At 40.0% G+C, this 14,435-nt stretch overlaps 2 protein-coding genes across 5 annotated transcripts; one reads left to right on the top strand and one right to left on the bottom strand.

Annotated features, from left to right (window-relative positions):
• Nucleotides 1–866: 866 nt before the first annotated feature.
• irf2a (interferon regulatory factor 2a) lies at nt 867–7,072 on the top strand. 4 transcript variants are annotated; one of them, XM_027014873.2, is made up of 10 exons: nt 867–966; nt 1,092–1,169; nt 1,615–1,704; nt 2,644–2,743; nt 2,834–3,010; nt 3,656–3,690; nt 3,786–3,882; nt 4,077–4,250; nt 4,507–4,550; nt 4,670–7,072. In XM_027014873.2, exons 3-10 carry the CDS (start codon nt 1,618–1,620, stop codon nt 4,949–4,951), a joined length of 996 nt encoding a protein of 331 aa, XP_026870674.2. In that variant the 5' UTR covers nt 867–966; nt 1,092–1,169; nt 1,615–1,617; the 3' UTR covers nt 4,952–7,072. The 4 variants fall into 4 exon arrangements, with proteins under 4 accessions (XP_026870674.2, XP_026870671.2, XP_026870673.2 ...); XM_027014870.2 differs by having other exon boundaries at nt 4,074–4,250; XM_027014872.2 differs by having other exon boundaries at nt 1,611–1,704; nt 4,074–4,250.
• Nucleotides 7,073–7,500: 428 nt separating this feature from the next.
• tmem134 (transmembrane protein 134) lies at nt 7,501–14,233 on the bottom strand. Its single transcript, XM_027014874.2, has 8 exons — nt 14,038–14,233; nt 10,421–10,665; nt 10,073–10,140; nt 9,583–9,669; nt 9,239–9,315; nt 8,977–9,021; nt 8,660–8,713; nt 7,501–8,321 (listed from the first exon to the last, which is right to left on the bottom strand). The coding sequence occupies exons 2-8, from the start codon at nt 10,619–10,621 to the stop codon at nt 8,236–8,238; spliced, it is 618 nt and encodes a 205-aa protein (XP_026870675.1). The 5' UTR covers nt 10,622–10,665; nt 14,038–14,233; the 3' UTR covers nt 7,501–8,235.
• Nucleotides 14,234–14,435: the final 202 nt, after the last annotated feature.

The raw sequence follows: 14,435 nt of genomic DNA, 5'->3' as shown, positions 1-14,435 counted from the left end.
ACCTTTGGATAAACGTGTCATCAGGCCAAACTGATGTATAACTAATCGAAATTGAAGTGAAGTACACAAAATTTGCAGAGAAACAGGATATTTGCCTCAAGAACCACTGAAAACCTTAAAACTGAAAACCTTCTTTTATCCTCATGCTTAACTCCTGGAAAAGCACCATCTTCCAATCATTTCCCTTTTATCTTTTACTTTATTCTTATGGTCTATTCAAGGGAAAAGTGTAGTTTTAATGCACATTTGAACATTTACAACATATTCTCAGGTGGTTCACATCAAAAAACACAGCCTCATCTAATAGTTGCGATGCAATGATACCATGTAGTTTTAACATTTCAGACAAAAGATATCAGTTTACAATGATAGAAAAATCCCACAGTAATATAAAATGTAACGATATGGATGATCCCATGAAGCTATTATAAACTTTATGGTAATATTACATTTATAATTGTCAAGTGATGCAACATAAACCTTAGATAAGAGACTGTCTAGGTCTGACAGGTCTTTATGAGCCTCTCGTCTCCAAAGAATTTAAAACAAATACAAAAAGCTCATAGGTGAGGTTTGCAGACTCCAAATCTAATTGCCTATTTAAGTGAGGAATGATTTAACTGAAATTCAAAAAATGAATTTGAATCATTTACTTAAATATTCAATGTATTGCCTTTTTCTTAAATGTTGTTTGTTGCTGAAAATTGAGTGGGTTCTTCAGTGGAGGACTACAACCTATAAAACTGTTATCCTTTAGTGAATATAAAATAATTAATGTAAGTGAATAGCAATTCCCAGTATTAAATTAAATGATTTTTTAACAATAATACATTAAATTAATTTTAAAAGCAACTGCTATATGAACACACCCAGTGGAAACTAATGTGGATGTATGAACACACCCATTTAAAATAATGTGCGACGGTTGATCTCCGTGAACACCCAAGAGACCAATGAAACCCTGGAGTGAGTTACTTATTTAATGAATACCTCATATCTGCGCGTTTATAGTTTAGCCCAGTTTAATGTGTGGTTTAAAGGCTAGTTTTCAGTCTTGTCGTAGTTTAACGCGTTATTTCTTTAAATGGCAGGCTAAGGAGTATGACAGCAGCTTGTCCTTGCTAGCTAGTGCTGGCCTCGGACCGACGGAAGCACTTGGACTCGTCTAGGTAATGTTAAAACAACTCTTATGAAATGTGGACATAAATGTGGCCAGACGTGCACGCAACATCCACGTAAATCGTATTAAACTAGCTAGCTAGCTGCAACACTAGATGTTCACATATTTTTGCTAACCTGACTGCCCTGTTTACACAGAAGTAAACAAGTAAGTTAGCTAAGCTAGCATCTTTCGCGGAGTTATGCTAAGCTAGCTAGCTAGGTGCGCTTCAGATATATGTTAGAATAACGGCATTAAAGAGCCAAGATTTATTCCGAGGTTTCTCTTGAATTGTGTAAAGCTACACCACGACAGCTATTTTTGTTTACTTACCATTAGCTAGCTAGATATGTGGCTACTTCCCAAACACATTAGCTAGGATGGCTGACTAAAGGGATGAAGGATTGCGAAATAACGTTGCCGGATTGAATCTTAACCGGTTTGAACGGAGGTAGAAGATGCCGGTGGACAGACAACGCATGAGACCATGGCTGGAGGAGCAGATAAACAGCGGCAAAATCAAAGGGCTTCACTGGGTTGATGAGGTGGGTAGAGTGTGGGTGGGTGTGAGAGTGAGTGATTGTGTGGGTGGGTGTGTAAGAGCTGTTCCAGTACCATTCTCCAGCTTTCTGTGTGAATCTTAGGGACTGTGTTTTAATAAGATAGCTATATCTTTTCAAGAGAGAGACCCATGGGTTACCCTTGCTGAGATTATTCTGAAAAAAATGTTATAGCCAGAAGTCCAGAGTGGCAGTGTGCAAGTGTTGAATGTATATAAGGTCAGTGCTGTGAACACTGTGGTGTGGTTCTGTTTGGTGTGATCACACCATCTCCCTGGTCATAAACTGATCAGTTGGAGGATGGTTAACCCAGATTGTGCAAGCCCACTGACAGGCTGTGCTCTCTAAATGTACACGTACTCTTGCATAGGTGTTTTGCTGCCTGCAAAAGCGTTTCTTATGTGTTTTCACATGCTGAATCCAAATGTGTTTTCAGACTTTGTCACCCATAGTTGTTCTGTTCCAGTATACTCATGTTGTTGTGTGTCTTATGGAAAAGTAGTACTAAGGAAAGTGGATTCCCTCTGTGTTGGCAGACTACTGCTAGACACTGAACAGGGATGTTCCAGGCAAAAATCATATACCTGTACATTTTAGGAGCACCTCTGTACATATATTTAAGTGTAATAACAGCCTTATTTATGAATAAATATATAATTCATAAATCACTTAAAACCTATGATAAAAAAAATTCTAATTTCATTTCAGCGTAAGAAGTACTGAAGGCTCCATTCGTTTTAGTTTGGGAAGCAAAAAAAGTTCAGATTTTGTTGCTCGGTGAATTTGTTTCAAATTAAGGTGTATTTGGAGCTAAAGGGGGTCTGTTTCTTTTGTTTGTTAGCATTTGTGTATAATCGGCACTTCAAGCAATTCTAGTTCTGTGTTACTACAAAGTACTGTCTTAACTCAAACGTTCATTAACAGAAGGACAAGATATTCCAAATCCCGTGGATGCATGCAGCCAGACATGGCTGGGACCTGGATAAAGACGCACCTCTCTTCATGAACTGGGCCATTCATACAGGTAGCCTGCTGGGATGTACAGGATTTATGATCCTTAAGTGTTAAACTTGTACTGGACCTATTCCCCAACCGAGGCACCTTTTCCCTGCAGGAAAGTACCATCCCGGAGTAGACAAGCCCGATCCGAAGACATGGAAGGCAAACTTCCGCTGTGCTATGAACTCCTTGCCGGACATAGAGGAAGTAAAAGATAAAAGCATGAAGAGAGGATGCAATGCCTTCCGAATGTACCGCATGCTTTCCCCTTCAGAAAAAGCTGCCAAGAAAGGTAAGGCAACACCTCACTGCCAAACATTGGTGACGAGCGTGAAGTCTCTCGGGCCGCTGGTGTTTGTGAGATGGAATAGAAGGGAGAAAAGGCATGGGATTAAGCCCAACAGTCTCCCCCAAATCTACATTCAGTAAGTGGGAGGGCTGAAGAATTTGTGAGGAGGAATGTTAAATTAGGATTTTTCTGACTGATGCTGATGTGTGATCATGTTTTGTAAGTTGCTTTCTGAGTATTGATGGTCCACATCATATGAAACAAAGTATAATGGAAAATAATCAGGTGAAATCAAGTTGCTACTGTTGTTTTAACAGCACCATTGTAGAATTATCATGATGGAACAATAAAAATATATTTGTAAAGCAAGTAATTATGTGAATTTTATTCATCTTCAATTGCATTCTTTCTAAGTGTCAATCCGATATAAAATTGTTTCTGTTCAGTGCAGTTTTTAACAGTGAGGGGATTTGTTAATTGTGAGAGAGAGAGAGAGAGAGAGAGAGAACATGAATGTAAACACAAAAAAATAGACATATAATGTATGTATGTCTGTCTATTGTTCCATGTGTGTTTTTATGACTACATGTGTACATATATGTAATATATACAATGAAGATTTAAAGATGAGGAATTTTTTCCCCTCAGGGAAAAAAAAGATGGAGCGGGAGCCAAAAACCAAAGTAAGAACATGAATAAGCTCCAAACATATATCTTACAAATACAGAGTAGAGAAATTTGTTTATTTATTTATTTTTATTTTTAATACATCTGTCAGAGACGAAAAGGTAAAAACACAGAGCCACCAGTGAAGGATTCTGTTCCAGCACACTCGAAGGAAGACACACTTCCGGATAGCACTGTTTTATTGACAGGTGAGGTTCCTGGATCAAGTCCTGCTCATACCTATATTAGAGACTGTTTGTGTTTGTTTATTTGTTTGGGCAATGGGGGTTGTTTTGGCCAATAAGTAGAGCCATCTGTATTACCATTGTGACTTTGTGCTACAGAGACTTGTGTGGGCTCGGGCTGAACCTGTATGATGGGATATTTTTCTTCTCCACAGCAGAGCATGATGTGTCCAAGGAGCTGCGTAGTCCCAGCCCGTCACACAGGGTGTTGGGGAACGACCCGCCGGATGTGTGTGCTGTCGTGGAGATCACCACTGAAAACGAGGAGTCCAGGGTCAGCTCTACTCAGCTGCCTGTCCCTCTCCAGATCTCCCCTGATTCATCCTGTGGTGGTATGCTCCATTCCATTTTTTATGCTGCAACACTTGATACTATATCAAGAGTTTTGTTGTTGGGTGATGGATTGAATCGGGGTTGTACTTTAGAAAATCCAGAACCTAACAGTGGAGTTCCTCAGGTCAGAGACTGAGAGCTGCTGCTTTACATCAGTAGATATTCTGTGTCTTGGCAGGACATTCAATTTTACCATGAATGTGTTTTTGTTGTTGTTGTTGTCAATTTTTTGTTTATCTTGCTGTGTTGATTTAGAGATTGGCAACGAGAGCACATGCAGTGATGAGGATGACAGAGAGGTGTGTTTGATGAACGCTAAATACTAAAGTACCCTGGTCACACTGATCCATTTTTAAGCCACTGATTTACCTTTAACTTTATTTAAAAATCTGTATCCTTACAATTTGAGTTTGTACAGCTTCATCCACAGGATTTGTCCATCCACACATCTAGAAGGACATGTTCGTCTGTGCTGAGGATAGCCCCCAGCCCATCCGACAGGACTTTCGTCTCCTCTGGAAAGACGAACTTTTGGGTGACCAGCTGCCAGGAGGAGTCGCCCCTCGTGACCTACGACATGCCTCCCTGGCAGCCATTCCTCAGCTCTTTCCCCTTTGATCTCTCCGCTAGCTCCACAGCCCGCGCAAGTGTGATAACAAAAGCCATGGACCTGTCGTCCGCCATGGAAGAGAGGCAGTAGGAGCAACCGCTGCTAACCGGCCGTCTGTCCACACCTGCTACCCCAACACACACACACACACACACACACACACCAGCTTGGAGGTGTTTGTTTTTGTTTATTTATTTTTTTGTGTGTGCAGTATACAGACAGAACATATTGGCCCTGGTCCCAGTGCCCATATGCAGCCAAACTTTAACTAGATGAATGTGGGAGACTTGTTCAACACTAATGAAGAAGAAGAAGAAAAAAAACAACAAGGAGGAAAAAAAGAATTTTCTAACCGGAGATGCACAAGTAATCAGGAGTAATTAAGCTAAAAACAAAGATACCTCATTTTACTGGATTATTACATGAATTCTTAAAATTCGTATAATTACCTCAAAGAGTGATTTTGCATTGTACTTCAGTTTAGCATTACCACATGTACAGTGTGGTCAGTCCAGACTGCCTATTTCCACTGGTGTGGGCCAGTGGACCTTTATTCCCTCTGATCATTTAACACAAGTTGTTACATGTTTTGGTGGGAGCGCTCTCGTAACACTTAATCACAGTTTTAGGTGCTGTAGCAGAGCAGTCCTACGTGACAACTGCTTGTATACCCCCCACTTCAAGCCTGCCCTTTTAAAAAGAAAACAAAATGCAACCTTCTCGCTTTGGTAACAGGGTTACAGTCCCATTAACACAATTCGAGGTTAATTTGATGTTGATCAAGATGTCAATGGCAAGTGTAATCAAAGCTGCTCTAGTCTCATGCTGAGGTCTTGTGAAGAATACACTAATATAAACCAGTTACACAATAGATTTTGGACACTCATCCAGTTTTGGCTTAATGATGGATGCGAGTCACTTTCAAACATGGACCATCAACTCTCAAATTCTCAAAGATCCAAGCCCAATAAATGAGTCAGTCGACTCCTGATATATGATTGCATTAATATATGATTGGAGTAATTTCTCCTCATGTTGGGCTGTTATAAAAATGATACAGGAAAGGCTTGTTTTTTTACTTTTTGTCTTAGTCAAACTTTGGACACACGGTTGATTTGGTACTTTTTACACCAGTTTGGTATTATTTACTGGGCCAGTTGGATAACTGCTTGTGATGGTCAGTGCGTTGGCATGTTTCCGTTTCCACATAAGCGAGCTCAGGCTGCGTTAGCTGCACGCTAACTATCCTTGCCTACCTGGACATACCAGGTCACTTTAAAACCAGGTGTAACTCCAATTAAATACAAATACAGGACCGAGAAATCAACGAAGAAACCATGAGAAAGACTTGAAGCTGCAGTTGCACAGATCTGTTCACGTGGTTTGCTGTTGGCATTGTGTTCCTGAGACAGGAGTTATTCATATTCAGATCAAGCGACCAGTGGCTTTTAAGCTGTTAGAATTACAATATCATAAAAACTCTCATTTATTTGATATATAAATTATACATTTTAAGGAAAAGGAGGAGTCACATTTTAAAAATGAATGGAAATCTGACATGGGCCTCTGGGGAACTTATTCATCAATACTGTATTTTAAATGATTGGTTTGTTTTGTTTTTTGTAGACCAACACAGACTTTAACTTCTGTTTGCTTTAGTTAGTACAGACAACCCGGAGTCATGGAGTAGCGGCATATGAAACATTTAACTAATGTCCAAAAATACAGACCCGCAGCACCGCACAGGTTAATGTAGACGGTCCAGCCCCGGTCTTGGGGGAATACCACCCAGCGTCCACACTGGCGTCTCAGGTAGTCAGCATTCTAGCACTGGCTCAGGTGTGTTTACAGCGAACTGGCTCTGCTACTAGTGTGTGGATATGCGGAGCCTGAAACACTAGATCAGACAGAGGTGCAGATAGGGCAGCTTTGTTCGTTTTGTGCATTAAGGGAGTAGGCGTGGGTTCACATACAAAACCAGCAAGGCGGCTCTGTTCACCTAGTTTTAACGCGCGCTCGTAAAGCACGGCTCTGATGCAGCCTGTATCAGGTTTGCTACACCAGATGGAATAAGTGTGTCTGGCTGGGCTGACACGGAACTGATAGTTTATATACCTAAATCCTCGTGGTGTTATTTAGCCAACACTCATGTTTTTGACACAAATGTACAACTATTGACTGTTTTATAGATGAATAAACTAATTGACATGACCCTTCTGGACTGGAAACGTGTCTCTTCTGAGATGTTTAATTCCAGAGTTCTGTATTATAGTAATTCCAAGGAATATGTGGCCATTTTGAGACACAGTATCCTGTACCTGACGTAACTGAATAAGAGCGAACACACACATCTATAGGATTCGAGCGGATTTTTGAAAGGGTTTGGATGCGTGTTTAAATACTTCACAGCACAAAACATGCAACAACAAAAAAGCTCATTTGTTCTACAACCATGGCCCTGCACCTTTTACAAGGCCTGCCTGACGTTTCCGCAATTTTGCTCCAACTCGTGGCTTCAGATTACAAGACGGTAATAAACTGGGAATGCGTGCAAAAAACAACATACTTTGCTGACAGTATGAAGACATTCTTATGTTGGATGACGTCTCAACAGGACCATTCCAGGAACAGCACTCGCATTTAAAAGCAAAGTAGAAAAACAAGTTTATTGTAGTGGCACAGTGATTTAAAAAAATTACATACAAATAAAATACATCTCTTCAACCCCGACCTGCTGGAGTTTTACAGTGGTTCAAAGTGTTAGTAGTGGTATTAGTTAATTAAAGAAAAATGGGGAGGAAAATCCATGATGATGTATTAGGAAGTATGAGGCTGGCTCTCAGTTTGTCACCATACATATTATTACAGTCTGTTTTATCCTCATTAACATATATAAATATGTAAATCTAAACTGAGACCATTTGGTCCATGACACAGTGTTTTTCTGTGGGACCCCCCTTTGCCAAACTACCCCATAGCACAACTACAGTCAACGCCATCCATTTAATTTAGTATCAATAACCCAAAGTCAATGGCATAATTTAGGTAAACTAATTTGGGAGGTGGGCTTAAAAATGTACAAGTCAAAGTCTATAATGACTTGAGTGTTAGCTCCTCAGGTCATGCCTGTCATGATTTATGAGACATTATGTGCAAAGCAAGGCTACAAGTGAGGTTTGCATGCTGAAATTCCAGGACGTTTGGAGGAATTACTGATGACCTTCAACAGAACTTCAATTCACAGAATTTTTTGGATGGTTTACAGATTCACTCTAAATTAAGATTGCACAAACATCTTTCCATACTTCATATCATTTCTGTATTTAAAAAGGCAAGCCAGCATCCAGCCTCCATGACTGTATATGATGTCATATTCAATACTTCTCAAAGTAGGGCAAGTAAAAGAACTTGAAACCTCTTCGTCCCCTGATGGCACAACTTATATAGATCACGTGGTAAACTGTGAAAGAGGGTGAGGGGGTGGTGAAGGAAATAAAACAATTTATGAGCATTCAAAATTCTCACATGACCACCACAGCAATTTCAGCTCAGAACAGGTACAAAAAGGACTCATTTTCCATTTGACTCCTTAAACTGGCAGGAATGGATCACAGGGAGATGGTGTTTTTTTTTCCAATAAGAAAATGTAACCATAACCATGTGCAAATAGAAATGTTTGCATTTGCAGCCAGTTACTTATTTAAAAAAAAACCTTTAAACCTGTTAATGGCCTTCAGTCAACCATACAACTGATAACCTACTTTTTAAGCTTTATACACAGTATAAATTAGAACATACCACCAGGAATAAAGAGGAGAAATCCAGAAACAAAGAAAATTGCACTTGAAACTCCTGTTGAGAGATAAACACAACTGATTTCCTGTTTCGTACAACACAACGCAGCACAGCATATCAGTTCTGTAGCTATCAGTGCCACATTTAGTTCAGTGACACATTATGTGCAAATTTCCTTGAGGCAACAGAATTTTCTCTGCTCTACCTTGCCGTATGAAGGCCTTTGTAATTACAGACAAACTGAATAAGGTGAGTTAGTCTCAATTCAGCACCTGACACTTGAAGTTTATTTTGAAGTGACCTATAATCAGCAATCTCACCTGCATTTGGGTTTAACTCAACTACGATGCCTGTGAAAATCAGAGCTGGGGTGAGAGAAAGAGAGCGAGAGAGCGAGAGAGAGAGATCATTATGCGATAACATCTACCAGGCAGGTTACAAAATGCATGATGTGAGCATCACGTGTTCAGGATCAAAATTGAAGCCGATAAATGAATGCTGGTAAGTTATTAAAGAGAAACTGATTTTAAAATGTTTATGTATGTAGGGCCTAGCCAACGGCGTGCGCGGTTTAAATCCTACCAAGTCCAGTGATGAGGAGGAGGAAGGATGCTAGCACCACTCTTCTGTTTTTCTTTATTAAAGGATGGGACATCCACCTGCCGAGCAGGACACTGATATCAGAACAGTCACGCAGGTGTGTTACATTACAGTATTCCCCAGGTGCTTAGAGGCAGAGTGAATGGGTGATGGTACTGTTGAGTGTATGTGTGTGTTTATATGGGTGACTGAGTAATGAGGTACGCAACAGAGTATTTGTATGGGTATGTAAGGGTGACTGACTGTCTCTCTCTCTCTCTCTGTGTTTGTTTGTTTGTGTTTGTTTGTGTTTGTGTGTGTGTGTGTGTGTGTGTGTGTGTGTGTACCCGCAGCAGCGCGCAGACAGCTGTGTGACAGAACTGAGGGTGCTGAATGACCACTGTGAGCTACAGTAGGACAGCGTGGCTGGATCACTGAAACACAGAAGCAGGCAGACATTAAGACCACAGTGGCCCTCTGAGCCCACATTATTCCACTGCGTCTTCCTTTCTACTGACACTGGCCTTCATTCAAACCCATTTGTTCACTTTAACTCGCAGTCATCAGGCAGGAATCACCGGAACTTGCTGCCTTGCCTAGTGTCTGTCACATAATGATCAATGCCTTGTCTTTTGTACTGTGTGTATTGTAACGTGTATACTGTATAATGTCTATTGTATTTTGCACATGGCACTGTATTGCACATCTTGTGTATTTCTTGTATATTCTTTGTACATTATGTGTACTGTTTTCGCACAACGCAAACATAAAACTCTAAATTAAGTGCATCTGGAGCAAGGATGCCAAAAGCATGTCATCAACAATCTAAAATCAGACCTGATTTTGAAAAAGTTATTAAAGGTGGAGTTAACCGGGCTGCCCAGGCTGTCTTCATTTTCCAGGTTCTGTAATTCAACATAACAAAATGATTCATAATTTAGCAGAAACAAATAAACACAAATATTTTATATAAATATATATTCTAAGAAGATTCCAGGTGAGTAACTGCATTGTACTATAGTAAGAAATGAAGAGATATTCAACACTGTAGTGAAGTACACAAGGTGTGCGAGCAAAGTGCTTCTGAATTTGTAGTACATTCTCTCTCTCTCTAAACACCCACCCACACACACACACACACACGTTTCTGAGGTTGTAAAATGACTCGAAGCAGCCCTGTGTGACCTGGTATTTAAGGTTGCTGTGTTCAGTAGATCCAGTAGAGGCAGAGGGTAGAGGCTGTGGCTTGCTGAAAGAGAGCGGTCCAAACGTCATCTCTCCATCCCGCTCCCACGCCTTCCGCCTATCCGGATCTCCTTCTGGCCCCACCCCTTCCTCCTCCCCCTCCAATGAGAATGCGTCGTCGATGGTGAACTGCGTCGCCATGTCCACAGACCCTCAGATACTCCCTGGGTGACCACAGCCAATCACTGTGGGATTCAGAGAGAGATCTGATTCACTGAGTGAAATGAGTCTTGATAAACCCTGAGTTCCATAAATGTTCCCCACATACAGAAGCTTGCACGAGTAACTTTGTTTAGCCAAAGTCATGAATAGGTTCAAAGGAAATCTCTGCCTAGTATCAGAAGCAGTGATTTCTCTCCAGATCTCACAGCGTCTGCCACACTTGGAGTCTGTGATTTTCTTCAAGCGCACAATTATGTGATATAGTTTAAGATTTAGCAAAAGTGCACAAGAACCCATTAACACTATAGGTGTGGTGTATATACGACTTGAGTTAACGGGACAGCCAGTCTGAGAAATCTTTGCGATTTTTGTCCTTGAAATCTCATGCTTATGGAAGCAGCTCTGGGCAACCACAAAGAAACACGATTCCTGAGGTTTGTGCTGTTTTCACAACAAGCCGTTCAAAACGTTATGACTCCAAGGCAGAGTATATTCTCCAAGTGGTGAACCAAGCACCGAACCTGGATATATGAAGATTAAACTGGGTCACTAATTTTCTGCTATTGGTGAGATTTATACTTGGTCCAACACATCTGTGATGTATCATTCAGTGAAGGGCACATCTACTGCAATTCTGTGCACTGTGCATTAGTATGTCTGCAAAATGGGACACACTGTGACATCTTCTAAAGTGCACATGATTGCACCCACCAGTACACAAAACGTCAGGTGTGGACAAGGGGACAATTCAGTCAAAGCTCTGGAAACAGGACGATCAGGTAAGGAGAAGCAGGAAAATGTCTCTTCAAGATCTAAAGTGTGTGGGGTGTCAGGCGTCTTCATGCCTAATCCCAAGGAACTATCTTAAAGGGACAGTTCACCAAAAGTTACTGTCACCAACATTGGGACTGTGTGTTTTTAACTTAAATTCAGCTTACTTTTTCTCCTAAAGTCAGTTTATATACAACTGTACTACAACAAATTCAAAAATGTATCGAACATTCAGAAAACTGTAGTGAATCTCTCTCTCTCACACACACACACACACACACACACACACACACACACACACACACACACAATCAAATCTATTCATTTCAGAGCATGCCATCTTGAGAACTGTGAATGAACATCCACATCCACAACAAGCCTCATAGGGCACCCAGTCCTGTTTGTCCAGATGCCCAGTCTAAGATTTCTGCACATCAAATAATAAAAACAACAGCCAGACATGGACCGAAGTCCAGCTTTCAAAAATGAGTAAACAAAAACTATTTTAACATCAGGAAGAAAACAATAAACAAACTCCCGTGCTGTTAACACTGTACGACTTCATCTGCAGCACTGCTAAAACAAGGACACTATGATGGTCACTGGGACATCTTACACTGCCTGACAGTCCTAGTAGTGTTTTATTCTAACACACTGCAGGGCATTCAAAGGGCCTGCGAGGCTGAGACCTGAAGGGCAGCTTCCTCCCAGAAACAATTTAAAGCTTCTGAACGTGGCAGCAGGGAGAACTTCAGAACTGTGGATACAACCCTAAACACCTGGTCAAATTCTTTGCAACGAGCTTCGAGAACAAAGGCAAGTTCCAAAACTCCATGACTCGGCGAGCACCGGAATTTTTGTTCATTTATTATGGCCAGTTTGAAATTAATAGACTGGCACAACAACTAATTTCTTTGCAGATTTGCTTTGAAATGATACTAGTAAAGTTAATTAATGTTACATAATGTAATAAAATAATTTACCTTACGAAGTATCTTAAGGGTGGGAGTACCAGTGTTTCTGGAGCTATGTGCCCTGAGTTTTAGCACACCAGCATTACAGATCAAGGCCAAATAGACCAAAATTTGCACCCCAACACCTAACTCCACATGCTAAAAGGCCAAGGATGTGGATGCCAAACGTACAGTAGATGATGATTTGTTGTCTGTTCTGACTTGCCCACATTATTCCATCACACGTTTTGAAGGACACACCTAACAATAGCTAAATCCACCTGTCAACACTCCGATTTCAGGTTCGGTTTAAAGCACAAAGCAGTTATTTTCTTTTGCGTTCATTCATTGATGAGCTCTTTAATAAATGAACCGTGGTCCTATACCTTCTCGGTTATTTATGAACAGTTCTTTTCTGACAAAAATGTCCCTCTTCTATAACAGCATATAATGAATATATATATATATATATATATATATATATATATATATATATATAATGGGCTGTCTTGTATAAGGGTTAATATAGGTGTATGGGTTAACATCGGTTTTAATATCTGTGTATGGGTTAATATAGGTGTATGGGTCAAATTCTGTTTTAACATCTGTGTATGGGTTAATATATGTGTATGGGTTAACATCTGTTTTAACATCTGTGTATGGGTTAATATAGGTGTATGGGTTAACATCTGTTTTAACATCTGTGCATGGGTTAATATAGGTGTATGGGTTACATCTGTTTTAACATCTGTGTATGGATTAACATCTGTCTATGGGTTAACATCTGTTTTAACATTGGTGCATGGGTTAATATAGGTGTATAGGTTAACATCTGTTTAAACATCTGTGTATGGATTAACATCTGTGTATGGGTTAATATCTGTGTATGGGTTAACATCTGTTTTAACATCTGTGTATGGGTTAATATCTGTGTATGGGTTAACATCTGTTTTAACATCTGTGTATGGATTAACATCTGTGTATGGGTTAATATAGGTGTATGGGTTAACATCTGTTTTAACATCTGTGTATGGGTTAATATAGGTGTATAGGTTAACATCTGTTTAAACATCTGTGTATGGGTTAATATAGGTGTATGGGTTAACATCTGTTTTAACATCTGTGTATGGGTTAATATAGGTGTATGGGTTAACATCTGTTTTAACATCTGTGTATGGGTTAATATCTGTGTATGGGTTAACATCTGTTTTAACATCTGTGTATGGGTTAATATAGGTGTATAGGTTAACATCTGTTTAAACATCTGTGTATGGATTAACATCTGTGTATGGATTAACATCTGTGTATGGGTTAACATCTGTTTTAACATTTGTGTATGGGTTAATATGTGTTTTAATATCTGTGTATGTATCTCTCTTGAGATTCAGCCTTTTAATTACACAAGTTGGCTTACGCTAGCTACCTAGCTAAACTAGGTTAGCTACAATCAAAGCACCTAGCAATTTCTGGCTCCATAACAAGCTAGCTAGATAACTCAGCTAAATGACGAGGTTTCATTCCGCCTTGGAAGCCATTCGAGTTATCATTTATGAACACATATATTCATGTATGGTCGGAGTAGTAGCCAGCCAGCTAACAGCTAGCCTCATTAAGACCTTGTTTAGCTTAGCTCGCTAATGCCAGTACAAACGATCACAACTCCATACTTACTGTCGATGTTCCTTAACCGTAATCAGCCAGACCTAAACATCTAGACCACAGCTTTCCTCCTAAACCGTGAGCGAAAAACAACTTGTTTAAAATATATATATTTACTTTGGCATATGCCACAAAAAGCAAAGTTTTCTCGGAACTTTGCTAATTAGCCAACTAGCTTGTGCTTACTCGCGTTCCTTCGCATTCCTGAGTAAGGGTACATTACTGCCATCTAGTGGCCCGCGGACTTCTCGAAGTTGTTTTAACTGTCCAATGCGCAAATAACTTAATTCAGAATTTAGGCTAAATATTTACAGGTTAAAATTAGGTTTAATCATTTATCGGATCTATAGACAAACACTGAAATCTATGGTGTTAATTTTCTCTGCCCCACGTACACACGCATTATGTAG

Source organism: Electrophorus electricus, chromosome 11, assembly GCF_013358815.1.
Source record: "Electrophorus electricus isolate fEleEle1 chromosome 11, fEleEle1.pri, whole genome shotgun sequence".
Lineage (NCBI taxonomy): Eukaryota > Metazoa > Chordata > Actinopteri > Gymnotiformes > Gymnotidae > Electrophorus > Electrophorus electricus.
The sequence above is the reverse complement of the archived record's forward strand: the minus strand, read 5'-3'. Positions and strand labels throughout refer to the sequence as shown.